This window comes from Mastomys coucha, unplaced genomic scaffold (assembly GCF_008632895.1).
Source record: "Mastomys coucha isolate ucsf_1 unplaced genomic scaffold, UCSF_Mcou_1 pScaffold19, whole genome shotgun sequence".
Lineage (NCBI taxonomy): Eukaryota > Metazoa > Chordata > Mammalia > Rodentia > Muridae > Mastomys > Mastomys coucha.
The window spans coordinates 8,022,969-8,050,346 of record NW_022196901.1 but is presented as its reverse complement, the minus strand read 5'-3'; the positions used below and the strand labels follow the sequence as shown (position 1 = coordinate 8,050,346).

Here is a 27,378-nt window from a genome sequence, read left to right as displayed (position 1 = left end):
CCCTCCCTCCCTCTGTCACTCCCTTCCTCACTCCCTTTGTTCTTTGCTGGTTTTGGTTGCTTGCTTTTAACTGAGGCTCCGTCTTATATAGCCCAGAGTGACTTGAACTGCTTTTGTAGTCATGACTGTCTCTGATGCCTTCTGCTCCTCCTAGACCTACCTCCCAACCATTGAGATTGTAGGTGTATACTACCATGCTTGGCAAAAATACTTAGTAAATAGTCATTAAAATGTACTCAAAGTTATAGAACTCAATGTATGTTTATAGACTATATATTATGATATAGTTATATCAATACATGTTATAACATTATTTTATAAATTGCATAAGTGTGTTTGTGTGCAGGCATTTATGTGTATGTGTGTGTAGGAGTGTTATGTTACATTATGTTTCTATGTTCTTATCCCTAATGAGTAAATACTAAAATATGCAAAATGTATTAAATCCCCCCTTTTTTCTAAGAAAATATACATTTTTTTCTTACCCAATAAATCTTGATTCTGGGTTCTGTTCTCTATCTATTCCTAGTCCCTCCCGACCACCCTCCTAGCAAACCCACCCCCTTTATGTCTCCTATTAGAAAACAAACAGGCTTCTAAAGGATAAGAAAATAAATAAAAATCAATAAAAAATGAAAACAACAAAACAGGATAAAATAAAAGCTAATACTTTGGAATTGGGAAAAACAAACAAATGGAAGGAAAAGAGTCTCAGAGCAGGGACAAGAAACAGAGACTGACTCATTTGAACACTCACAAATCCCATAAAAAACTAAACTAGAAGCTATAATATATGCAAAGTTCCTACAGGGTAAAAAGAGTATTCAAGGTGTATATGAGACAAGGAACTGCAAAAAACTCCTTTGAGTTTATTTTCTGTTGGCCAGCTACTGCTGAGCATGAAGCCTACCCTTAAGAGGAATTTGTTTTCCCAGTGAGAGCGCCCTAGAGAAAACTAAATTTTCATTCACGAGTGGTTGTTTAATTGGAGATAACCTCTGGGTTAGGGATGGAGTATGTGTCCACTTCTCCTTTCAGCTCCAGTGTCCCATTTGGTGCAGAATCATGCAGGCCCTGGGTGTGCTGCCTCAGTATCTGAGTTCAAATGCACGGCCTTCATGTTGTCAATCACTGTGTTACTTGATACTTAAAATAACTATATGCATTTGCTCTTGTTATCATCACACATCACTGAATAAACAAAAGCTTAGAAAGTTTATGCTATGTGCACAAAGTCTTAGAACTGGTAGATAGTCAAACTTGTCTCTTAAACCTGTTGTTTGAAGCTGTTGACAGTCACCATTACTTCACATTAGGATCCATTTGAAGCACTATGTTCAAATGTAGAATGTGCAATTATTAACTCGCTACTTTCCCTAAGGCCTGTTACTGGTCTTATCTCAGTAAATAGCATCTGTAAACGGAAGTTCTGTAGCCCAGGTATAGTTGTGTAATTGGTTCTTGATATGTCAATAAAGACAGCTGGGAACCAATTGCTGGGCGGAAGGTACAGATGGGACTTCCAGGTCACAGAAGGAAAAAGCAGATACAAAGAAAGAGAGAAGGGCTTTTTGGCTGAACTTTGAAAGGAGAAGAAAGTGGCAGTCAGATAAGGTTTTGGGGCAGCTAGAGCTTGTAGCCTCCAATGCGGGCGAGGGCCAAGGATGTTGGTGGGGGCTAGCTGATATAAGCCACTAAGTTTAGGGCAGGAGAAGAAACGGAGATAATAATTGAGGGAATGCCTTTCCAGGCAGGAGATTCTGGGCCCAGCAATTGTGCCTAGCTGGTAAGTTATAAAATAATAAAGCTGTCTGTGTGTCCTTTATCCATGGATTCTAGGGTCTTGGGAGTGGGTTGGTAATACTACCCCTCCCGGAGAAAAGGTAGAGAGAGAGGCCTGGTTTGGGCCAGCATCATACAAGCCTAGAGCCAAGCTAGGGCAAAAGCGGGTAGGAAAGAGTAGTAGGATCAGTGCTGGCAATGCTGATCTAGCTAAACTGGGTGGAACAAAAGGGAGCTAGAAAAGCATGATTTTAAAACTACACACAACAAAGCATCACCTTCCACGTCCCTGTGGTTCATCTTAGATCTCCCTTGTTCTTCCTTTCATCGTCCCAGTCACACTGACTACCTTTCCTTGTACCTCCCCAAGGGTGGCTTCCCCCAGCCCTCTACATACACTCTGCATTCCATCTTCCCATTCTCTCCAGCTTACTTATTCAATTATCCCATTCAAACAGCTTATCTATTTGAAATGGAAATGGTTCCTACACTTCTAAGAAGAAAATTTGTTGGAATTAATGATACATAAAATCAGTGAACCATGCATGATGAAGCCGGCCGCCTGCTCTCCAGGCTAGCTGAAAGTGCTGAGTCTCAACAGATCTCTACTCTCATAATTCTCTTATTACAAAAACGTGTAAATTGGACTGCCTGGGCCTTCTTGACAAATCCCAAGCTAAGTAATTAGCTACGTCTAAATTCCCATTTAGTAAGCTTGACTTCAAGAGTTAGGGAACACTGTTTGCTTCCCTGGGCAGGTTTGTGAGTTTGGCCTTTAGCCTAGGGCCTAAAATACACACCCAAGCTGTGGGGTGCTCCTGTAATTATACCCTGTGTGGTGAGCTACAGTTATATATTGCCCTTCATCAAAGCCAAGCGGGAGAACATTACACCAGCAACAGAGGATGGATTCCGTTGCCAAATCTCCCAGTGGTTCAGAATTTAACTATCAGGGTTGCTTTATTCTCAAGCAGTTGAGTCTAGGCTGGTTAGAGGAGTTGGTTAGAGAAGAAAATCTCTATGGCCTCAGGTGCAGGCTTGATCTCTGCATGAATTAGTTTAATTGACATAAAGGAGTTTTTTATAAGTCCAGACTTCACTCTCAAGCACACAGACTGCAAATGTGTATGTATATGCGTAAGGAATACATGCATTAGCATGGGGATAGTGTCTACACAGGAAAGATAGAGCACGTGCCCAAAGCCCAGCTGCTCATCCCGGCTTGGGATTCAAACTGCCCTGCTTCATTTCATAGTTGGTCTGTTGATAATAGACCACCCAAAAACATTTTACTAACCTAAATATTAGGAGTTACGATGATGCTAACTAATCTCAGTGTTTTAGGGGTGGTGGGGTGAGGGTGGGGGGAGGGGAAGGAATGCATGCAACTCACATGACAGTCTAGGACACAGAGCACTTAAGAAATTCATTTTAGTTAAAATTCTGAAATCTGAATGTTTCTCATTTATTAGAAATGCCCATTGATATCTGTAAGAAATTAGTCTTAACTAATATATCCTTTAATTCTACCTCATTAATTTTGCCCAGAAAGCATAATAATTTCCATATTAGTGAATGCCTACATAGAGTCAAGAAACTATTAAAGTTCTCTTTACTTACTATCCACCATTATTAGCCAATATATAAGGTCTTCTTTAAAGGACAAAAATGAAAATTTTATAATATTTAATTACATCATAAGATCATATATATAAAATTCATTTTAGAACACCATAACATAAATATATATGTAAATTTATATGTGTGTATATCAATATTACTAAAAGAGAAAACTGAAAATATATGTAGAGCCAAAAACATACTATAAATTTTCTCTCATTAAAACAAGTTTTAATCAAAAACACTTATTAGGTATGTATAATGTATTAATGAATAATCTACAAAATGTTTAGAGACATGAATTCTTATACAGATCTTAAGGTATATTTTCTCTATATTCAAACGTGTACTTTGTGGTATAGTCATTATGTAATAAGGTACTACAGTAAAGCATATTTTCTATTGTTTCATTACCTCCTTGTTGGCTCCAAGATCAATATATCCACACAGCGGATGAAACGCTCCAGTTCCACACACATAAACGTGAGTTTTATTATAGGGTTGAAGCACTCGGATGAAATTTGCACATTCTGTCTACAGGGTACAAAAATGAAAAGCATTATTATATGACAAAATGATGATCCTTCATATTCCTTGTTTTGAGGATACATTGATTATCTGGAATAAGAAAAATACATTAGATTTAAAAAAAAAACTTTGAACACTTGACTTCAAAAGCAGAAAAGCACATACGGACACAGGGGCTAAAGGAGTGATTTGAAAACTTGAAGTTATAATTGTGTGGCTGTGTATATGTTAGGATACAATTGTGTATATGTTAGGATACAAAACTCTGTAACTGTATTCAATGAGGTACAGTGTGCATGCGCATATATAGTCTGGGGACCACACAAGTTACATCAGAGCACAATGTCTTCTTACTCTGACATGAACACATAACCCAGAACCTGAAGGTCCTACTGTCTACAACACCTACTGTCCAATCTCCATTAGTCAAAACTCGGGAGCAACATGTACATCATACATTTGTTTCTCTATCTTAGCATTCCCTTTATTTTCAGATGCCTGGAATTCTTTTAAATCAGATTATTTCTTGTAGCTTTTTCTTCCATTTTTCACACGAACAATTTTATGTCAGCTAAATAATTAAAACTCACATCCTTATTTTACATGTGGTTAAATCTAAAATTTTTTTTTTTACATTTTTACTATCTTTACAATTATTTTGTATAATTTTACTCCAATTACTAGTAAATAGAAATTCTGTGTTTTTTAGCATATCCATTCATGCCATTATAGATAATATTAAGTTTACCTACTACAAGTGAATATTTATCTCTACAAAAGTGTTGGAAGAAATTTATTTATTTTTTTAATCTAAGAGAGAGAATCTCACAGTGTAGCCAAGGCCAGCTAGGAATTCAATAAGGCTGTCCGTAAGTTCAGAACAGCTCTCCAACCTTATCTTTGATGTACTGGGATTAGAGGTATACGACATCATGCCCAAATGGAAACACTTCATGACCTCACAGACCTGATGAAATTTGTATGCACACTGACACTCTAGATATTTTTCTTGTCTACAAGACAGGCAAGTGTTCAATTAAAAAGTGGAAAATTTTCCACTTTCTCCATGCCTGCCCTGCAATCAGCTCTTAACCAGTAAATCATGGACACTCTTACGCAGTGGGAGATCCTAAATACAGAAGATATTCCCAGAATCCATATTTAGTGGCTCACAACAGAGTGTCCCAGCATGAGGCACTATGAATCAGGCAGCATGATTCAGGATTCATACTAGTTAACAGATGACAGTGACCTTGTTCAACTTTTATTTTTCATACGAGGAAGGATAGTCTGTCTTGTTTTAGGCAAATGATTTCAGGAAGGAGAGGCTGCAGGAAAGACACATAGCCCTTTAAGGATCCAACAATTTCCTTGCTCTTAAGCCCATTACCCATCCCTATACAAGAGTTGCAACCAGCTTTTATTTCTGGCAGACCCCTCAATTTCCACTGGAGAGAGATTGCCTTTTGTTTTGTGTGTTAATAAACATAGTCCCTTCTGTCTAAGTTTAGACTCCCAGCTGGTTTTGCCTCTATATGACCACAGAAATCTAACCCCCTGTAACTCAAGCTCCAAGTGGTCTGATATCCTCTGCTGGCTGCCTTAGGCAACTGTATGCACATAGTATACATACATTCACATAAAATAAACATCAGGTGTGAGGAGAGCAGGGGAGAGAAAACAGAAATCAGAGGGGCGGAGGGAATCTCTAAAAAGCACCAAAGACCTGGGATAGAGGGAGTGTGGGGAGCCCTCAGGGTATCTTAGCTGAGACTCTTAGCAGTAGGGGATATGGATCCTGAACTGACCATTCCTGTAGCCAGGCAAGACTCCCATTGGAGGGATAAGGGTAGCAAGCCACCCATAAAACCTTCACCCAAAATGTGCCCTGCCTGTAAGATGTGCAGGTACAAAGAGAGAGCAAAGATGGAGGGAACAGCCAAGCAATAACTGGCCAAAACTGAGACCCACCCATGGGCAAGAACCAATCCTGGACAGTTTAATGATATTGTTAGGCTTGCAGACAGGAACATAACATAAAGGTTCTCCGAGTGGTTCCACTCAACAGCCAATGGAAACAGACATAGAGACCCACAGCCGAACATTAGATGGAATGTGGGGAGTCTTATGGAAGAGTTGAGGGAAGGACTAAGAGACCTGAAGAGGACAGGTACTCTACAGAAAGATCAAAAGTGTCAACTCATCTGAACCCCTGGGGTTCCCAGGGATGATACCACTAATTAAAGAATGAACATGGGCTGGACCTAGGTCTCCTACACATGTGTAGCAGAAATGCAGGTCAGTCTTCATGAGAATCCCCAACAACTATAGTGACTATCCCTGCCTGTGGATACCATTCCTCTAGCTGGGCCGCTTCGTCTGGCCTCATTGGGAGAGGGTGTGCCTAGTCCTGCATTGACTTGATGCGCTGGAAAGATGGTTGGGGATGACATGGGTTGGGGGGTGGGAATGGGAGAGGATCTATGCATTGGTTGGGTTTTGGAATCTTCATATATATATATATATATATATATATATATATATATATATATATATATATATATATATATATATATATATATATATATATATATATATATATACATATATATATGTATATATATAATTAAAATTCATTTTAAAATATGAAAAAAATTTAAGCAATTTAAAGAATCTTATTTAAAAAAAAAAAAGAACAGTGCTTGTTTATGCCCGGCATGCCAGTGCTAGGATGGCTAACTTGGGAGGATGGAGTCATAGGAAAATGTACTCATTAATGTTTATGAACGATGAAGACAAAGTAACAAGAGAAATCTCAACACAAAACTATAAACATTTTAATTACCAAATAAATTTTAACGATGATGTCTTGGTTAAGAAGGGAGGTTTCCATTGAACTGAGTACAGGGTCCCCAATGAAGGAGTTAAAGAAAGGACCAAAGGAGCTGAAGGGTTTGCAGCCCCTTAGGACAAACAACAATATGAATTAACTAGTACCCTCAGAGCTCTCAGGGACTAAACTACCAACCAAGAAGTATACATGGTGGGACTGATGGCTCTGACAGCATATGTATAGCAGAGGATAGCCAAGTTGGTTATCAATGGGAGGAGAAGCCCTTGGCCCTGTGAAGGTTCTGTGTCCCAGTGTAGGGGAATGCCAGGGCCAATAAGTGGGAGAGGGTGGGGTGGCGAGCAGGGGGAGGGGGGGAAGGAACAGGGGTTTGTTCTTGTTGTTTTTTGTTTTTGGTTTTGTTTTTGTTTTTGAGGGGAAACTGGGAAAAGAGAAATCATATGACATGTAAATAAAGAAAATATCTAATGAAAAAAAAAAGAAGGGAGGTTTCCATATATCCCAGACTTCAGTTCACTTCACTTAACCATATTTGTTGAGTTATTCTTATGTTTCTTCTGTACCAACAATGGTACAGAGGCAGAGATAGAAGTTCTATGGCTAGAATGAGGTACTGTTCACTCAATGGCAGTCATTTAATGATTTTGTCAAATACTCCATTTTAACATATAGAATTCAGATGGCAAGTTTGAAGGATCCTAAAGAAATACTTGCATAAACAAATAAAAAAACTCCCCTTCCAGGTATAAATCATAAAATCTAAATGACATGGGTCTGTGCAAGGCAGAATTGTGGAAAGTGGCAAATTGGAGTCAGCATAAAGGTTTAGATAGGTATGTGATACTTTAATAACTACAAAACAAAATATGCAGAATTATATCTAAGCTATTCCCCATCGCTAACATTTCTAGGAGTCATCTTAATTTTACAATTGACTTTCCTGCTAGGCTGACATGAAATAGAACATAATATGTCTGAGTTCTGAATTACCTGCTACAGGTCACAAAAATGTCATCCCTGCCTTGTTGAAGGCCTGTGTGTGGGGGGTGTTGACAGAGGGCGGCTCCTGAAGGAGCAGCATTGGTTGCCAAAGTGAAGGAAAGCTGTGATTAGATTTTAAAACGATAAGATCTATGACTTTAAATTTTGCCCAGAGGAGACATTAAAACAACCCTTACTCAAGGTACTTTAAAAATGACCCTTTAATTCATGTCCTCACATTTTAAATCTTAGAGATTATATGATGCTTTCTTTTTTCATGCACTAAGTTTCAAAGTTTTGTTTAAATGGTATGATCAATAATTAACTTGGTTTAATTCACTCAGTGACTTGCTAGGCTACTGATAGTGGGTAATTCTCTGAGGCATGAAGAATGATAACTTTGAGAAGCAACCTTTTAAACTTTCCCTGAACTGGCTGGCTTGTCAGCCATTGCTTACAATGGTATTTACATGTAAAACTTTCGAAAAGTTTCGAAAAGCATTGAAGTTTCTCTTGTTTTCTTTTCTTCTCATCTAATTCCTTTTTCACTCAAACTAAACTGCTCCTATTGGAAAGTGTGTGTGAGTGAGTGAGTGTGTGTGTGTGTGTGTGTGTGTGTGTGTGTGTGTGTGGTAGTATATGAACAATAAATAAGCATCAATAATTATCATTATTATCATTAATAATGTATTGTAACCTTTTACAAGGCCATCTATATATAGTGTATGTGTGTGACTACTGATGTGAACATGGACATTCCTGGGACCACAGTGCATTTGCTTCAGCCAGAAGTCAGATTATAAGATTCTGGTCTTTCCTCTCATCATGTGCATTTTAGGGACTGAATTTAGGTACTCCTTCGGGCTTGGCAGGAACCACTTCTAACCACTGGGCAAACTCACCAATACAATAGAAACTTCATAATTCTCTCATGCATTACTATAATTTTTAACATTTTCATCTTATATGCATTCATGTACATAAAAGAGGTATAGTTAAATCAATATTTGCATTAAAGTCTGCTAATGAGAATTTAAAAATTTGTTTTCTATTCCAGAAGATAAACATATAACAACAAACCAGAGGAACTTCGAATCTTTGAGTCCAACTTAAGCAAATATAGCTTAATATGTAACTCAGACAACCCACAAAATCTAAGTTGAGTCATTTGTATGAACTATGGGAAGACACTCACCGATTTGAAGTCCCCGATGTGTTTAGCTTTGTTTTTGCACTGCTAAGAATTGAACCCAAAGCTAGGAGGGACTTGAGCATGATACATAAATGTTGTGTCACTGAGTACTTCCCAGGGCCTTAAGGTCTGTTTTTGTCCTTGAATGTATTTTGCATAATATTGTTACATGTGATTTTCTTCTTTTAAATTTGAGACCGAGGTTTTATGTATCTCAAGCTAGGCCTTGAACTTAACATGTAGGTGAGACTGACCTTGAATTACAGACTCTCCTACATGAACTTCCTATATGTGGAGATTAAAAACATGGGTCATCGTACCTCATGTTGATCTACATTCTTGTGATACTTCCCCAGATGCATTTCTCAGATTTAACCTTGTATGAAGAAAACTATTGAGGCATATATATATATATATATATATATATATATATATTCCTATAAAATAACTATATTAAAATCTAAATATAAACTTTTGTTTAAAATATCCATCAATACAAATATGTATGAAGAAAAGAATCTATTACACTAAAAAGAAAAGGAAAGCATTTTAAATGAAAGAAAATGACAGATATTCTTATTTGAATATTTAAAATTTAAACACCAAGAAAAATGATGAATACTTTTTTATGAATGAACCAGGATAAAAATAACATTTGTACCACTTTTAAACATATGTCACATAGGCTCCTGTCAATAACATAAATGCACATGCATATCTATATTTTATAAATTTGTAATCAATCAGTGAAAATAGCAAATGCCAAGATATCTGGAACCAAAGTAATTAGTCATTAAAAGAATCACTATTACAATTATAAAAATTACTGAGTACTTGTATTTCAAGCTAAAATGCAATAATTTTTTTCCTTTTGTTAGCAAAAGTTAAATATATGTATTTTACACTTCCATGCATTTACAATCGATATGACTATATGCTGTATCCATTAATAGCCCGGGCATGGAAAATCATGTATTCTAACCATGGCCTTGTGTTTAGAATGTATCATCTGCTTATCGGAGGTCAATTTCACTACATAGACACAGGAAGTTTTAAGTCCTTAATTTGTAAAAGGGTACTTAGTAGTCAATGATCTCAATATTTATATGCCAGGATCTCACATGCAGGATCATTTGCAGCAGGAAATATTGGATATGTACCAAGATTTGAACAATAGCACCTTAATGAAATGATGCGTAAAGGAATGCAGAGCTGCTTTTGAAAATGGCCTCATAAAACATTTATGGCATGGGAAAAGCTTCTGGCACTCTGCTAAAAGAGACTATGGATGCAGTGATGTCATCCTGCAATTTAGTAAATAAATAAAGTACAAGAATGTACACTGTACTAACTGTCCCTACTGGTGATTAAAGGTCAGGGGGTTATATCTAGAAGATGCTCCTTATGTTCTTACATACAACTTACTGAGCTTTGACAATAAACTCGCATAGTTTTAGACTAAAGGGTAAATATAGAAGAGTATATAATTGTAGAATTTTATAGCAGAAAGATGTCTTTTCTCTCTGTCTCTTTTACTGTCAAGGCTGGCACCTTTGTGGATAAACTGACAAATAGCGCAGGCTAACCTCATTTTGCATTTTTTTTTGCCTACATTAAGCAGTTTAATTCAAGCTTTATAGATAAGACTAAAGCATTTCCTTATTGTCTTTCTTTTAAACATCCTTGTTCAAAAATAAAAACAAGCTACTATTAGCACCTTTCCTACCATTCTTCCCTTCTTTGGATTAAACTGGATGGCTGTTCAAAAGATGGAATGTCCCCACCCTCCCTCTCCACCTCCCATTCTCTCAACACCCCAACTAGTTAACTTGTGTAATGGTAAATAATTCACTATTTTTCAGTTATATAGTACCTTTGTGTAAATGAATAGTCTTTCCAAACACTTGTTAATCCTAAACATCTCTTTGGAAGTGGGTAAAAATTACTAGAAAGGAGGGAAAGAGGGTCGTGTAGAGGCAAGAAAAGAAGTGAAACATGTCTCAGTCTCCATTGGTCAAAATCTATGCAACACTGTTCAAAATGAGAGTCAATGTTATGGCCATATTAAGTAGAGAAATGAATTGAAAAAAATAGATTTGTGATCTATTATGTGTATTTTATAGTATATAGGACATCATAGAGGATGTGGTCAGATTTCCAGGCTCAGTTTCCAGCTTCATTAATGAACTGCTATGTAATATTGAATGAGGATTAAATGAGATTATAGCTATAAACATTGGAAGTAGTTCTTTACCAAGGTAACTGATATGAAACTGGTAGTTATTAACAACTCTAAAATGGATCACTGCTTTAAAAGGATGTGCTGAAAATAACCCTTTTTGTTTGCTTGATTCTATATCAAATTTTATAGACATTGGTAAAAAAGGGAAAAAAGCCCTAAATATTTAATCCAAGGTTAGCAGTAGATTATGCTTAAAAGTTAAATGTGATTGTTAGCTCACAAATACTGGGCTTAAGGATAGCACCTCCAGAAAATTTTGTCCCCCATGACCTAACTGAACAGAGGAGTAATGAAGTTACTGTGTAACTTAGTGAACATACAGAAGGGAGAATGAGAATGCTCTCACAATGCATTCATTCTGCATCCCTCCTCTCTTCATGGGAAAACTGACATTAGTTTATTGTAGTAAACTGTAAACATCTTTCTCTACTGATTCTTTATGAAACATTCAATATAGACAATTTGCAAATATAAAAGTCACAGATGTTCTGCTACACACCTACTGACTGACAAATTATTTTGAAAACTGTCATATGTTATAACCAAGTTATTCAATCCCCACAAGCTCAATAAAGAATTGTTTGTTTTTTCATACATGGACATCTGCTCAGTATGGAGATATTGAATAGGGCAAAGCCATTCATGGCACAGAACAAAGAGGAATATATTTCAGAAAAATATAATCTTCTCTTCTAGTACAATCAATGTAAAACTGTCTTCTATTGCATTTACTAACATATTTCTGTTAACCCAAATATGTCTCAAACAGAGAACATTTAAAGCTAATGGAATATAAAATGAGGTATGACTGCACATTTATTTTGTTTTGTTTGGATTGTTGTGGTTTGATACTTAGTGTCAAAAAGTGGATCATGTGGGTCAGACTCTGCTATGGCGGGTACATTTGTGCTTTAGTTATATGTAATACACATACAGACTCTGGGATTTTTTTTTATTATTTTATCTTATTTTCAACAATTTGTGAGATTAAATATAAGTCCCACACATGCAAGCCAAGCATGCTGCTGGTAAACTGGATTTCTAGCCCTCTTTGAGATAGAGTCTCAGTAAATATCTCAGGCTAGCTGTCAATTTCTAATCCCACTACTGCCAGGACCTAGGTAGCTGTAATTACAGACAACACTAACTTGGCTTGTCTTTTTATTGAATGAATGAATGAATGGATGAATGAATAAATAAATAAATAACTGAGTGTGTGAGCCAACTTGATTCTGATTCTTAGTCTTTATGTTTTTCAACATATCTCATATCTTGGGTTTAGGGATGTACTTTAATCATCTTTACTTCTTAATCTAATTATACCTTCACATAAAGGACTCTCATTACTATATATGAAACAAGGCACAGATTAACTCTCAGCATTATTATTGTGAGAGGATATTGCAAAAGAAGCCAGGAGATGTTTACATTTTGATCCAAGATTGGGACTTTTGATCATCTTGAGTGAAGTTCAGGAACTTGTTCACAAACAATGTTTATCCCCATCAGTACAGTGCAAGAAGTCAGGGCACAACACAGAACATCTAGCCTGATGGGAATATGTGGATGAGGAAGGAAACAGTGAAAGGCATACCAGGATTCACTCCTGCTGCAGACAAAACTGGCAGTGCAATTGGGAAGCCTGCAGTACTACCCGCCCTCAGCAAGAGTCACCCAGACAGGACTCAGCAAACCAAAACACTTCAGCCTAGCTGACTGAAGATCTGCAATGGTTTATATGGCAGTTTAAATCTGAATTTCTCATTTCATTGGCTTCATTTGCCAAGAACGGAGAGCATTCTATATCTCAGGCTAGCCTTGAACATGAGGCAGTCCTTCTTTCTGACACTCCCTGGTGATAGTATTGTAATACTGAGAGCCAGCATACTCTCTGAATTTTCAAGTAGACCATGTGTGCATATTTGATTAGTGATTCTGTGCAATTACTAAAGTTTAGGGTAGTTCCTTGTGATTCTTAAGTCAGAATCCTACAACTGTCATCTCCAGTCCCTTCTTGCCATTTCTGTGTAACCACTTAAAAGTAGTCATGTGTGTGCTATAAATCCAACCTCAGCTCAGGAGAGAGAAAAATGAAAGCTGCAAATTTATGATAAATGATCATTTACATTTTTTACAAATTACAAATAAATGTAAACAAACAGCAGTTATACATTCAGAGAAATACATTTTTCTCCTGGTGATTTATATTCAAACATTTGATTTGCTTCTAATCTAATTTTCTGAAGAAAACTACAATATTTAGAATTAATATGTTAGAGTAAATTGTTTCTCCGTTTTTGGACTGTTGTGGATATTAGTCTTGCTTTTTATAAGGTAGAGATAGTTTATACCATATTTGTCATTCTTTTTGTTGCTCTTTCTGAATATTTTCAAGAGGTTTTTACATAGTTCAGCTTGCCCTCGAACTTACTACATTGTAGAGCCTTAAGCACCTGATTTTCCTGCCTCTATTTTGAAATTTTGTGCCACAGGTTCCTATTACAACCCTTGTTTACCATAATAATCTTTATAGAGAATACTTGTTTAGTAGTAAATGTATCCTACTGATGCTGTTAATTCCATAAAAATGAATATAAAAATTTACTACACTATTACTATGCAATTTGAGGATGTAATTTTAAAGTTTCATACTTACATTGGCATCTTTCCCAGCTAATTTGCATAGTTCCACTCGTTCCTTTGCAGCAGGCCAATAAATCTGTAAAGGTAAATAAGAATAGGCATACTTAAAGCATCTAATTCTGATTTAAAAAGAGAATAAATAATATGGAAGAATAGACATCAACCACGGCTTTGGAATCCAGACATAAACATTACCCAAAATGTCTCTGAAAACTTTCTAAATAAAAATTGTCAAAGGCTATCCGTTTTTCTTAACTTTCTTGATTTTAACATATATAACAACAAATAAGTTATCTTCAGAGGGGCATACTCTTTTACTGTGATGTCAACAGAACTTCAGGTTAGCATTTGTTCTATTCATCATGAGTTTCTAGGTTTCTCCAAGTTGTGGTGCATGGTAGACATGTGTGGTAAGCTAGTGGAAACAGGTCTCCGTCGGCCATACAGAGTACAAAGTCTAAGTCAAGGACTAAGCCAGTTTATTCACCATGTTTAACATATATATGCACTTAGGAGGCATAGGCAACCTGATATTTGTGAGTTAAACACTATTTTGAGGTCTATACTGTGAGCTCCAGGCAGGCCATCACTATATGAAAAGACATTGTTAAAACAAACAAACAAAGCCCAGAATGAACAGAAATGTTATATAAGTTATTTCTTAAAGATAATAGTCATTTTTTGAAAGGTCAACATCATATCACAGGGCTAATAGAATTATATATCCATGATCTTATAATTCTTGACTTTTATTTGGTGATTAGTTTAGATCAATATTTCTTTCAATCATCTCAATAAATCAAAGTCTACTTTTTTATTTTCATTTTAGTAATATTCAGATTTATTGATATTTAGGAAGAAATAATTTCAGTTTTCAGTGTGATGATATTAATATTACAGTAGAAAGAAAGGTGAATATATACGTTTTATAATTATATGAGTTTCAAAGAGCATAGAGGTCATTATGGATTTCTACGTTTCCTTATCTAAGAAGTAAATGAAATGATTGCGTTTGTAAAGACTGAATTAAAATACACTGTCAAAGTGAATTAAGAATATTTTTAGGTCTAAAACCAAAAAGTTATTCAAAGTATAACAAAACACTAAAACAACCTGCTTAGTCTCTGTGTGCTTGTAGTGAAGGTTTACAAGATACTATGGAGTAATTGCTGTTTGGTTTGTACACTGGATGCACATGTATGAAGGCCTTGTCCATGTCAGTCAAAGGACTGGATTAAAGTGATCATATTTAGTCAGGAGGACAGGTCTACAAACCTAATTATGACATTTCCATGGGAAACAAAGGTGAGAAGAAAGTTATCAGGAAGAAGCCACTAAATGAAGGGAGACGTAAGGCGTGTTCCTGGTGATCTGTCTTTCTCAATCCCTTCTTAAGACTGATTGTTTCAGGTAGGTGCTTCAGACAGTCTTGTTTTAGTCTTGCCCTGTTTTCGTCTTGAACAATTTAATAGTTTGACTTTGTTTAGGAGTTAAACACTAAAAAAAGCAATTGCATTTATATTTGTTTTACTTCTACAATATACATAAATCTCTAAAACATGTTTTAATACCCTTATTACACATTTTTGGTTAGTACACATGAATCATACAATTATAAATCTAGTTGTTTCATCTTAGTTGGTGACGCAACAAAGCTAATTGAAACAGCTTATTTAATGTATTGGCTTATTTTAGCAAAACGATGTCAGTAACTTTGGTTTCACAAAATTTAACAAAAAATACTTTACAAATAAGTAAGTAAGTAAATAAATAAATATATATATGAACAATCTGATTGTCTTTTGGACTCTAAGTATTCCTAGAAGAAAAAGTTGCATTATAGCAATATTTCAAAGATGCATCGTAACTGTGGTTTGAAGTGAGATATTCTCTTACTCATCTTGTTGCTATTAGAATCAAATGTTTATATTTTTAAAATAATCTAACTCAAACTGGGATTTAGCAAAGGAGCATCTAATACTTTTCTAGAAGCTTGGAATACCCAAGATACAATCCACAAACCACAAGAATCTCAAGAAGGAAGACCAAAGTGTGAACACTTCAATTCTTCTTAAAAGTGGGAACAAAATACTCATGGAAGGAGTTGCAGAGGCAAACTATGGAGCAGAGACTGAAGGAAGGACAATCCAGAGACTGCTCCACCTGGGAATCCTTCCCATACTCAATCACCAAACCCAGACACTATTGTAAATGCCAGCAAGTGCTGGCTGACAGGAGCCTGATATAGCTGTCTCCTGAGAAGTTCTGACAGTGCCTGATAATACAGAATGGCTCACAGCCATCCATTGGACTGAGCACAGGGTCCCCATTGAAGGAGCTAGAGAAGGGTTTGCACCCCTTTAGGACAAACAACAATATGAACTAACTAGTACCCTCAGAGTTCTCAGGGACTAAACCACCAACCAAAGAGTACACATGCTGGGACTCATGGCTCCAGCAGTACATGTGGCAGAAGATGTCCTAGTCGGTCATCAATGGGAGGAGAGGCCCTTGGTCCTGTGAAGGTTCTATGCCCCAGTGTAATGGAATGCCAAGGCCAGGAATTGGGAGAGGGTGAGTTGGTGAGCAGGGGGAGGGAGAAGGGTACAAAGTTTTTTGGTTTTGTTTCGGAGAGGAAACCAGGAAAGGAGATATCATTTGAAACGTCAATAAAGAAAATATCTAACAAAAAATAGTTATTTGAAGTGACATTTAATACATAAATGCATACACATACATAAACTAGGACTCTAATATCCATAATATCCATACTTTTTAATCTGTGTATGTGTATATGTGTGTGTGTCTGTATGTGTATTGGTAAATGTCATGAATCCATGGTTTCTATCTCCAGCCCTGCATGAAGCATGAAAACTGAAATGGTAGTGCATACATGTATCTCAGCTTTCATGATATGGAGGCAGCAGGACAAAATACATAGGGAACTTGAGCCCTAAGATGAGAAAGAGAAAGGGAAGGAGGGTGAGGGAGGGATGGAGAGACAGAGACAGAGAGACAGAGACAGAGAGAAGACAGACAGACAGACAGACAGAGGTGGAGGAAGCAAGGGAGGGGAGGAGATGGGAGAGATGGAGAGGGAGTGGGAGAGAGAGATTGGGAGGAAGAGAGAAAGAGAAAGAGGAGGGAGGGAGAGAGAGAGAATAATAATTTAATAATTTCATACAGTGAGAATCTTAGACCAAATAAATATTTCAGCGAATATATATAGGTTTTATACTGTAATAGAGTTATATTTAGGGGTACAGTAGCAAATTTTCTATAAACTTTAGTTCTCTTATCATTAAGTGTTGAGTTTTGGTCTTTGGCTACTGTATTGTAACACTAAGTACGGGGTCAACATGACCTGGTTGCCCAAGAGACAAGAGTCTGCAGGTAGACCCATGTCACCATGTGACATTGCCCTCAAGTTATTTCTGATTTGTGAATAAAGATTCAGACAGCCAATAGCTGGGCAGAAGAGAAGAAGGCAGGGTTTAGGCTTCCTTGGCTTTGGGGCGGGAGGAAAAGCAGGAGCAAGAGAAGAAGGTGAGAACAGAAAAGAGTCCATGGGTTAGGAGTCAAGAACATATGGCCTGATGGCTGGCTAAACGGAGTTAAGAGCATCCCACTTGACATATCGTATCTAATAACCTGGGATTATCGATAGGAAAGCAGACTCTAATAGCATAGGGAAGAGATGTCTGCCCACTTCTTGTGCTGTTTAAGGCCTACTGTAAATAGCAAAAGTCTTTTATCTAGGAACTTAATTATCAAAGACAGGGTAGAAACCCCTGATTGAGATTAAATATTTTCTACAACAATTAAACAGTGCGAATAACTTTTAAAGACTTGCTAACAGTGTTCTTCCTGCCAGTGTTCTTAGTAATAAAATATTATATATGTTTTCTTATAGGTAGAATCTCTCACACAACTGTAGAATACTAAAAGTTTCGTTTAGCAGGCTAAAACAAAGCACACACATCTGTTTTACAAATTGGTGGCTCTCATAGAAAGTCATTGGCAGTTCTTTCCTCTCACTTAGCAAACACTCATATGGGAACCAGTGTTATGCTTAGCATTTTATCTGCATCTTGACTGTCCTTGAGCATTCCGACAGAGAAATGTGACTTGCATTATGCAACAAGCTATTTACAGCTATAATCTTTTTTCAATGGTCTTTGGAACTGTAGATATTTTTTTATATCATTGATTTCAAAGGTATATCTGACTCTTTTTCTAAAAACAAGGTAGATAAAAATCAGAGATAGTATATGAGAATTTAGTATAGATAATTATTTGAAGTGTAATAACTCATAGATCCACCACTGAAAAACTAGGATTTGGAAATTTGCTTAAATATGAGTGGTAATTCTTATATACTATTTGATAACAGAAAACTGGAAAATAGAAGTAAATACGTTTATAAAGTTTCTTGATTAGAAGTCAACATTTTAAAACAAATATAAATGAGTACCCATATTCTATAACATACTTATTTAACCATCTTAACTTATGACACCAATATAGCCTTTACAATATTTCATAATTTATCATTTTCATACTATTTTATGCTATCTAAAAGAATCAAACATTGATATGTAAAATATTTGTATAGTTTTAAATTTACATTTATATAATATAGATTGTCAATATGAATTAAGATGGTTTTAATTAAATGAAAATTATCTTCAGTACACCCTTATATACACTCCTAAGCCATAAAATTATATTTAAAAGAGACCTAATAATAATTTCATGACATGAGTTAAAAAATATGTTGTAGTTATAAAAATGTGACTTTAAACTAATATTTTGGGGAAGTGGGTGTATTCTGACTCTTTCACCTGTTCTCAGGACTCTTTCTTCCTATTGGGTTGCCTTTTCCAGACTTGATATGAGAGCTTTCACCTTGTCTTACTGCATTTTCCTTTGTCCTATCTGGCTGTTGTCTCTTAGGAAACAGGGGGAGTGGATCTGTAGGAGAAAAGAATGAGGTGGGGATCTAGGAGGATTAGAGGGAGTGGAAACTGGTTGGAATGTTAAAAGAAAAAAAAAATCCCACTAATCATGAACATGGGCAATATTTGCATGTTCTGAAATCTCCCATTTCTTTCTTCAATATTTTAAAGTTGTTTTTGTTTGTTTGTTTGTTTGTTTGTTTTGTCTTGTTTTGTTTTCATGAAAGTCTTTCAGTTTTTTGGCTAATGTTACCCGAAGATAGTTGGTACTTTTGAGTTTATTGTTAAAGTGTTGTTGCCTTGATTCTTTTTTAGTTTATAGGTCATTTGTAAGTAGGAAAGCTAGTGGGTTTTATGAGATAATTTTGTATCCATTGAAAGTGCTTATCAGTTGTAGGTGATTCACAGTGAAATACTTAGGGTCACTTATGCATATTATCAATCATCTACAGATAAATGCACTTTAATTTCCTTTTTTCCCAGAGGAAGATCAAAACAAGTTCAAAACAGCTGTTTTAGTTTTTTGACTTTTTTGAGCATTTGTCTTCATTTTGTAGAAATTTAATCAAGAAACTTAAAAATAAAATACTGTAAGATCCCTATAATTATTGCTTCATTCATAAATTAAGAAATTCATTATTATTCTTTATTTACAACTCATATAACTCATTTACAGTTGTCATCTATTAAGGTGAAAATGTCACTCAATTTATTTTTTAGTGGTTAATGTTAGGGAAATTATGGAAACATTAAAATAATGATAAGTCCTTATGACAACATCCTAAGGAAATCCTAATTATATCTGCTCCTTGTTTCATCTTTAAAAGGCAATTTAATTGACTCAAGTTAGCAAGCAAGGTTTGTCAAATGCCCTTTGACCTGCTTCACAGATGCCAAAAGACTGAATAGGACACCAAAGAGGAAGTTGCAATGTGTTCATAAAACCTAATTAGAGACAAAAATCCAGAAACTCACAGACAGCAGACATTTCTATCAAAGGTCAGGAGCCAAATGTATGATTGATTGTAACAAAGTTGGGAAAATGTTGAGCTAATGAACCTGGTACAGAATTTGAGCGGCATATAGAACAGTGAACATTCTGGGTTGTGAGGAGAGACTTAGGTAGGCTTGAGTTCATAAATATTGAAAAGCAAAATGAGGGCACTTTCAAAAGTAAAACTTGAGTGATTACAATGGCCATGGGTAGGGAATGTTATAGATGAAAAGTCTGACTATTCAATTACATCTTTTCTTTTCATTTCAACTACATATAAAAGCAAAGCTATAGAGTTTCCAAGAAATCCCTTCAGTTCACAAAACAGATGCACGCTGAGCTTGTTCTACTTCTGTATGTTTAACCTCTTATGGACAATTGTGACTTGGACAGCTGTCTGTCTCCTAATGCCTTTCCAAAGAAACTTTACCTCATAACTAGTATAAGTAGCTTCCCAGGAATACCACAATCAAAAAACAATACAACAATTTAAAATTAATTGTTTCCTTTTTCCTCATCAACTATTTTCTTCTATAAGATGTGCTGTGAAAACAGGGAGCCTGATCTATTTAGTCTCTATGATACCTGCAGCATCCATAAAAGTAGGAGGATACAGTACTAAATCATCAGAAGTATATATTGAAAGAAAGAGAGAGGAACACTAGCAAATTAAAATAAATTCTAAGGAATACACTAATGGTTTGATAGTGTTCCACTTATAGTCCAATTACCCTTGTCCATGAATTCCAAAATAGCTATAAGGAATAGTGTCTCATTCATTTCCTTCTTTTTAATTTCTAAAATTTTTATAATTGTTATTAAAAACTTTTTAATAAAGATTTTATCTTTATTAATTTTTAAAAACTCCTTATTTAAAATAAAAAATCTTTCAAATAAGTAAAAACCATCATACATCCAAGTCAACCAGATTCAAATTTTTTTTCAACTCAGAGAACTGCTAAGCAGTTAGAACAGCCATTGAGAATGTAAGCTGTTTAGCTTCACATTATATCTTACACTTTCAGTAGTGAATAAATTAAGCACATGTCCTCCACTAAAGTCAAAGTATCAATGACTTTGGAGCAGATGATGTCATGAGTGAGTGTGCATGTTTGACATGATTAATGATATGTCAAGGACTGTATAGTCTTAGACCCATGAAATGGCAGAGCATTTTCCTGGTGAGAATCCTGATGTGGACATTGTATGCAGAAAATATCATCCACAGCTTCATCCTCACTTAAGACTCCATCCTGAGAGTGCTCCATCTACAGAGACTACTACTGAGATTAGCTACCCTGCCATTGTTAGGCTGAATATAATAAAGGCACTAGGTTTCCAGGCTGCTGCTGCATCTTCGTCAGAACACACAACCCACCTAACCTCCAGCTTGCATGTGGGCATGTCGATAGATTCCTTAGTTCCCATCATGCCAGTCAGTTCAATCCCAAGGCTGTGAGTCTATTGCCTGCATTTAATCCTTGGTCATCCCTTTATACTTAGCTGTTCTTGTTAATTTTCTTTGAGTCATACTATGATACTTCAATACCTTCCTAAGGAGTCTGTGATTTACTGGAGTTGGGTGGCATGTGATGACAAGTGCAATGGGCCTTGCTTTTTCCTCCCTTCCTTGTGACCTGTAATGTACACATAACCGAGCAGTCAAGACATGTTTTTGAAGATTCCCTTAGTATTGGAAGCTCAGGCATTCTGGCCAAAGTTTTGGCAGGAGCCTGAATAGTCTGCCACCAGTTTGACAGTCCATTCCAGTGACCAGATGGGACCTGCATATCGGTACTGAAGTGAGGAGCCAGCACATCCATGAACAGGGCAATTGTTTTGCAGCTCTGATTACAGGACAGCGTGTGCACAGTAGGCAACGGGAAAAGATTAAGCAGCATGGAGCTAAGTAAGGTGTTTCATACAAAACTTCATTTATTATGCTACCTTTGGTTCCAAGGATTTAAATTCTCTTAACTTCATGTATTAAATTTTTAGAAAATTGAATCGTTCATCAGTAGAAACCTTAGGTGAAGAAAATAGTTACTCTATTTCTCTTCACAGAGGTTCACAGAATGAAGCATTGTGTATAGATTTATCTGGCTACAGATTGAATAGGATTCCAGTCAGAGGCCATTATTTATAAAGGGATTTCTGATTGCACTCAGCCTATAACAATTGGGGCAGAAGTCTCACATATAGAACATGGTTGTAAACTTCCCAGGGAGAGGAAAATAGCAAAGGCCTACTTTTCTTGTTAACAAAGAAGGGTGATTAACCACCCCAGTAAAAGTACTGGATGGAGAGTTGCAGACTCAGTTATTTCATGAGTGCTAAAATAGATAAGAGTATAGTTTGATGAGATTCAAATATATCAATACACTTGTAATTAGTCTGTCTTGATAATAAGGACAAGAAAATAAGCTACATTATTATTGGAATATGGAAGTAAAATTCCTCATATTTGACAACATAGAATCATTTTATTGTCAAATTAATACCTCAGATTTTCTTAGTGTTTAGAAGTATTACCTTAAGTAATTTATCTTTAATTTTAATCCAATTATTCCTCTAAAGGATTATGGTTTTGCTTGTTTGTTATTGTTCACTAGCCATAAAGATAGAGTTTTGAGTAATTTCATGCTTTATTCAAAGTAAATTACCTCAGGTTGTTTAACATAACCAAGTTCTGTTAAGAGGGATTAATATTTTTATGTTGTTTTGATGCATTGTCATCTCACTTGAAAATCACAGAAAGTCTTTTTTTTTGTTTTTAATCGAGAGCACATTTATTATTTTGTCACATTAAATAATTTTAGCCATAAATGGGGAAAGTACTTTTACATTAAAAAGTAAGTTTAAGATGCTTTACAAAGAAAAATCAAGCACTATAGTGAGAGTTTGACTTTAATCCTGTAAGTAGAGATTTAAGTCTTTAAGTCTTCACTTTTTGCTGGAATCCAGTTAATAAGCTTCCCTTTTTACTTAAAAGTGTGTGTATGTGTGTGTGTGTGTGTGTGTGTGTGTGTGTGTGTGTGTGTGTGTGTGTGTGTGTATGTTTGTGCCTCATTATTTAGTTGAAGCTGATCTGGTTCACCCAGAATCATCCTCCTGACTCAACTTGTCAACTTTCTTAGTAATAGAATTTCAACCTGCCAACAAACAACTTCAGTTTCTCCTCCTCCTCCTAATTCTCCTCTTCCTCCTCCTCCTAGTCCTCCTCTTCCTCCTAATCTTCCTCCTTCTAATCCTTTTTCCTCCTCCTCTTCTTCCTCTTCCTTCTACTCCTTTTCTTCTCCTTCTTGTTTTTGTTTATATACATACTTTTGTAAAGTATATATATATATACATATATATATATATATATATATATATATACACATATATACATATACACTTTATCTTAGCTAAAAGGGTCAAGGGACAATTCACTTTGGATTACAACTGCATGCATTCACTGAACATTTACATATATTCAATTTTAAAACCTCAGTTTCAAGAGAAAAAAATAAAACGAACTGGATAAAGGAATAAAGATGATTAGGCATTATTTCAAAATAAAAGCAACCTATAATTTAATTCTGGAGAGTGTTTAAAATGGTTCAGTGAATGTACTATATTTTTTAGAAAAAATTCTTAATTATAGATTTGCTGTAATCTAACAAAATAATACTGAAAAATCATAAGAAACAAAATACAAAACAAAACTGTGTTTGTTGGATTTTATTAATATCTCAGAGGGCAACAACAAGGCTATTAGTATTATCTTACCCATGAGATTTTAATGGGTACACTTTATGAATGATATGAAGTAACTCTTCCATGACATTTTTGGAGTTAAAGCAGCATTCTTTAGAGATTTTATTTTATGGGTTAGATAGTATAATTTGATGATCAAAGGAAAATTTCACCTGAGGCAAAATTTGAAGTGAACTGTATTTCAAAGATGCAAAACTCTTCAACTTTGATAAGCAAGATTCATTGAGATCATTATTTTTTCCATGTCCAACAATAACAGATATGGAAATTGGAGATCCGAATTTGTTGTTTCCCCTTGAGGAGTTTGTTTTTGTCTGAGCTAGTTCACTTTTGGTGCTACAAGGCCCTCTTGAGAGCTTGTTAGGGTAAGGGCCTTGGAGATCATCCAAAAGTTCATGTTTTCTAGCTTTCCTATGAGTTAATGTCAAAAGCAAGAAGACAGTAACAGTGCAATCAGTGGACTTGCTTGATGGCTAAACTGGTGTTAGCATCCAGAGTATGCTCAGACATATGATGATTGTCGTGAGATTAACCAGAGCCATGCTAAAATGGAATAGACATTTAAAGAGTAATGTGTCAAGTAGCTTACACATCTTTTCTTATACCTACCCACTTATTTCCTTTCTCTCTCTCTCTCTAATAATCTAAGCATGGTTGCCCCAAATCTCTGGGCTTTATCATTCATTCTCAGCAAGTTCTCTCCCTAGTCAAATTCCCATACGACTGTCTGCTATCCTCCACTCCTGAACATCTTGTCCTTCTGAGACCCTGACTGAAAGGAGCTAACTTTGTTCTCTCTGTTCTTCATCTTCTCTTGGAAGCTGCTGAGATGTATCGCTTGACTATCCTACTGTCCTGTTGTTTTGTCTTAAAGTAAAAAAAAAAAAAAAAAAAAAAAACTGGCCTCCAGTTTAGCAAATGAGGGAAAGTGGTGTTCCTTTTAAAGTAATGTTGAAATGCCCCATATACGACATTGGAGTGAGGCTTCTCATCATTGAGAGGGGCCACACTGTAAGTTTAGGATGGATATATATTTCAGCTTTTAAGTGTACATACTGCTTTTTTAGAGGAACCCGTTTGAATCCCAGCACTCATGTCCAGCAATCCACAATTGTTCCTAACTCCAATTCCAGAAGATCTGACTCTTCTGACCTATTTAGCACCTGGACTCGCAAGCACATGCCTACAAGGACACACAGAGACAGACAAACAGATACACACATAACCACATGCACACACCCATGCACAAACAGACATACATATACTTTAAAATAAAGAATAAATAAGTCTTGTACATGGGGTTTTTCAATGAGGTAGTCTTAGGTCTAGTTCAAGAAAATCAACTGAAGACTCTAAAAGTAAAAGTCTTGCTATAGTAAAATCCACCTTATAGTGAAACTTCATACTCCAGTGGAACAATGCAGTCACCCTCATGCAGACAACTATAAAGGCAATTGTGGGGAGCCGCAGCTGCCACCCTATACATACATATTGAACACCTGTTCTCCGGCCAGAGCAGAGAGCATTGAGATAAATAGGCCTTAGTTGGAAAAGCTGTGTGCCTCTAGTTTGTGATGCAAGCTGGCATGATTTTCCCGTAGCTATTGTGCTTTGCCACGTAGCTGATGCTGATTGGGACCAGGGAAAGTATTTAACCCACCAGGGCTGGGGGCTGGAGATAGATAGTAAGTATGTAGAGAGAATAGTGATAGTGAGTAAGTATGGATAGGAGTAAGTATGTAGGGATAGAAGTAAGAATATAGTATTAGGAGAGATATAGATAGAATTAGAGGTAAGATGTAAGAGTTAGGATTAAGTATTTAGAATTGGGGCTGGTAATGGGATAGGAGAGAAGATGTAGATATAGAAGTAAGATGTAAGGATAGATGTAAGACATAGAATTAGGAATAAGTATGTAACTAATAAGATGTAAGTAGTAATAAGTAAGATGTAAGAAGAAGATATAGAAGAATATAAAAGAAGCTAGCTAGATAGAGAAGAAGTAAATATGAAGGTTCCTGAATAAAACCTGCATGGAGAAGGGCTCAGTGTTTGCCTCCTTACTTCTAACTGGATGGGTAAGGCGGCCGACAGGCAATAACTACACAAAGAGGAGAGGCCAAATCTCAGAATCTAAACAAAGGAGCCTAAGAAAGAAAGTCAGCTTTCAGTTTTTGACAAGGCCAGGAGACAGGAAGGGGCATATAAAGTAGTTCCAGTAAAATAGACACTTCCTTGACACCGTAGGTAGACTAGATTAAGACTCATTCTATAGCTTGGTCCCCTAGTAGTACTATGTCCAATTTCCTGAGGAACTGCCAAACTGATTTCCAGAGTGGTTGTACCAACTTACAATCCCACCATCTGGGCATATACCCAAAAGATGCTCCATCACGTAATAAGGACACATGCTCCACTATGTTCATAGCAGCCTTATTCATAATAGTCAGAACGTGGAAACAACCCAGATGTCCCTCAACAGAGGAATGGATACAGAAAATGTGATACATTTACACAATGGAGTACTACTCAGCGATTAAAAACAATGTATTTATGAAATTCTTAGGGAAATGGCTGGATCTGGAGAATATCCTGAGTGAGATAACCAAATCACAAAAGAACACACATGTTATGCACTCACTGATAAGCCCAGAATTTCAGAATACCCAAAATACAATCCACAAACCACTAGAAACTCAAGAAGAAGGAAGACCAAAGTGTGGATACTTCATTTCTTCTTAGAAGGGGGAACAAAATACCCATGGAAGGAGTTACAGAAGCAAACTATGGAGCAGAGACTGAAGGAAGGATAAGCCAAAGACTGCCCCACTTGGGAATCCTCCCCATATTTAATGACCAAACCCAGACACTATTGTGGATGTCAGCAAATGCTGGGTGACAGGAGCCTGATATAGCTGTCTCCTGAGAGGCTCTGACAGTGCTCAACTAATACAGAAGTAGAGGCTCACAGTCATCAATTGGACTGAGCACAGGGTCCCCACTGAAGGAGCTAGAGAAAGGACCCAAGGAGCTGAAGGGTTTGCTAGGAAGAACAACAATATGAACTAACTATTAACCTTAGAGCTCCCAGGTACTAAACCACTAACCAAAGAGTACACATGGTGGGACTAATGGCTCCACCATCCATATGTAGCAGAGGATGGCCTAGTCAGTCATCAATGACAGAAGACGCCCTTGATACTGTGAAGGTTCTATGCCCCAGAATACAGGCATGCCAGGGCCACGAAACAGGAGAGACTGGGTTGGTGAGCAGGGGGAGGGGGGGAAGGAGCAGGGTCTTTTTTTTTTTTTTCAGAGGGGAAACGGGAAAGGAGATATCATTTGAAATGTAAATAAAGAAAATATCTAAAAAGAAAAAAGAAAAGAAAAGAAAAGAAAAATTAAAAAAAAGACTCCTTTTACCCATGCAGGCTTGAACTGCTTCCAAAATAAGTTACATCTTCAGATGGAAAAAAAATCCCAAAATTTCATTATAGAAGTCTGATCAAGTTACATAACTGACCCGAGTACTTTAGATAGTTCAGTTTACTGTCAGCCATGATGACATAAAAATAAATAGGTGAAATGAAGCAAAAGAGTTAGATTTGTATATTACACATGAAGTTTATACACCGAGAGCTCCAGCTTCTGTGTGAATCATTGCTAGTACAAGTTAAAATTGACTGAGGAAGACAGGGCTCATTTGCAAAGTCACAGATAATACCCTTTAGAATCATTTGCTTAGAAATCAAAGTTCCCGGCTACCAGAGGACCCGGCTATACCACTCCTGGGCATATACCCAAAAAATACTGCAACATGTAACAAGG

At 36.3% G+C, this 27,378-nt stretch overlaps 1 protein-coding gene across 1 annotated transcript in view; it reads right to left on the bottom strand.

Moving 5' to 3' along the window:
- The window catches only part of Sema3d (semaphorin 3D), a 200,496-nt gene that overhangs the window by 74,821 nt on the left and 98,297 nt on the right, over positions 1 to 27,378 (bottom strand). The window contains exons 4-5 of the mRNA XM_031380014.1: positions 13,853 to 13,915; positions 3,817 to 3,936 (exon numbers count right to left, since the gene is read on the bottom strand). Coding sequence (XP_031235874.1) covers positions 3,817 to 3,936; positions 13,853 to 13,915 — 183 coding nt within the window. The remainder of the gene's footprint in view (positions 1 to 3,816; positions 3,937 to 13,852; positions 13,916 to 27,378) is intronic.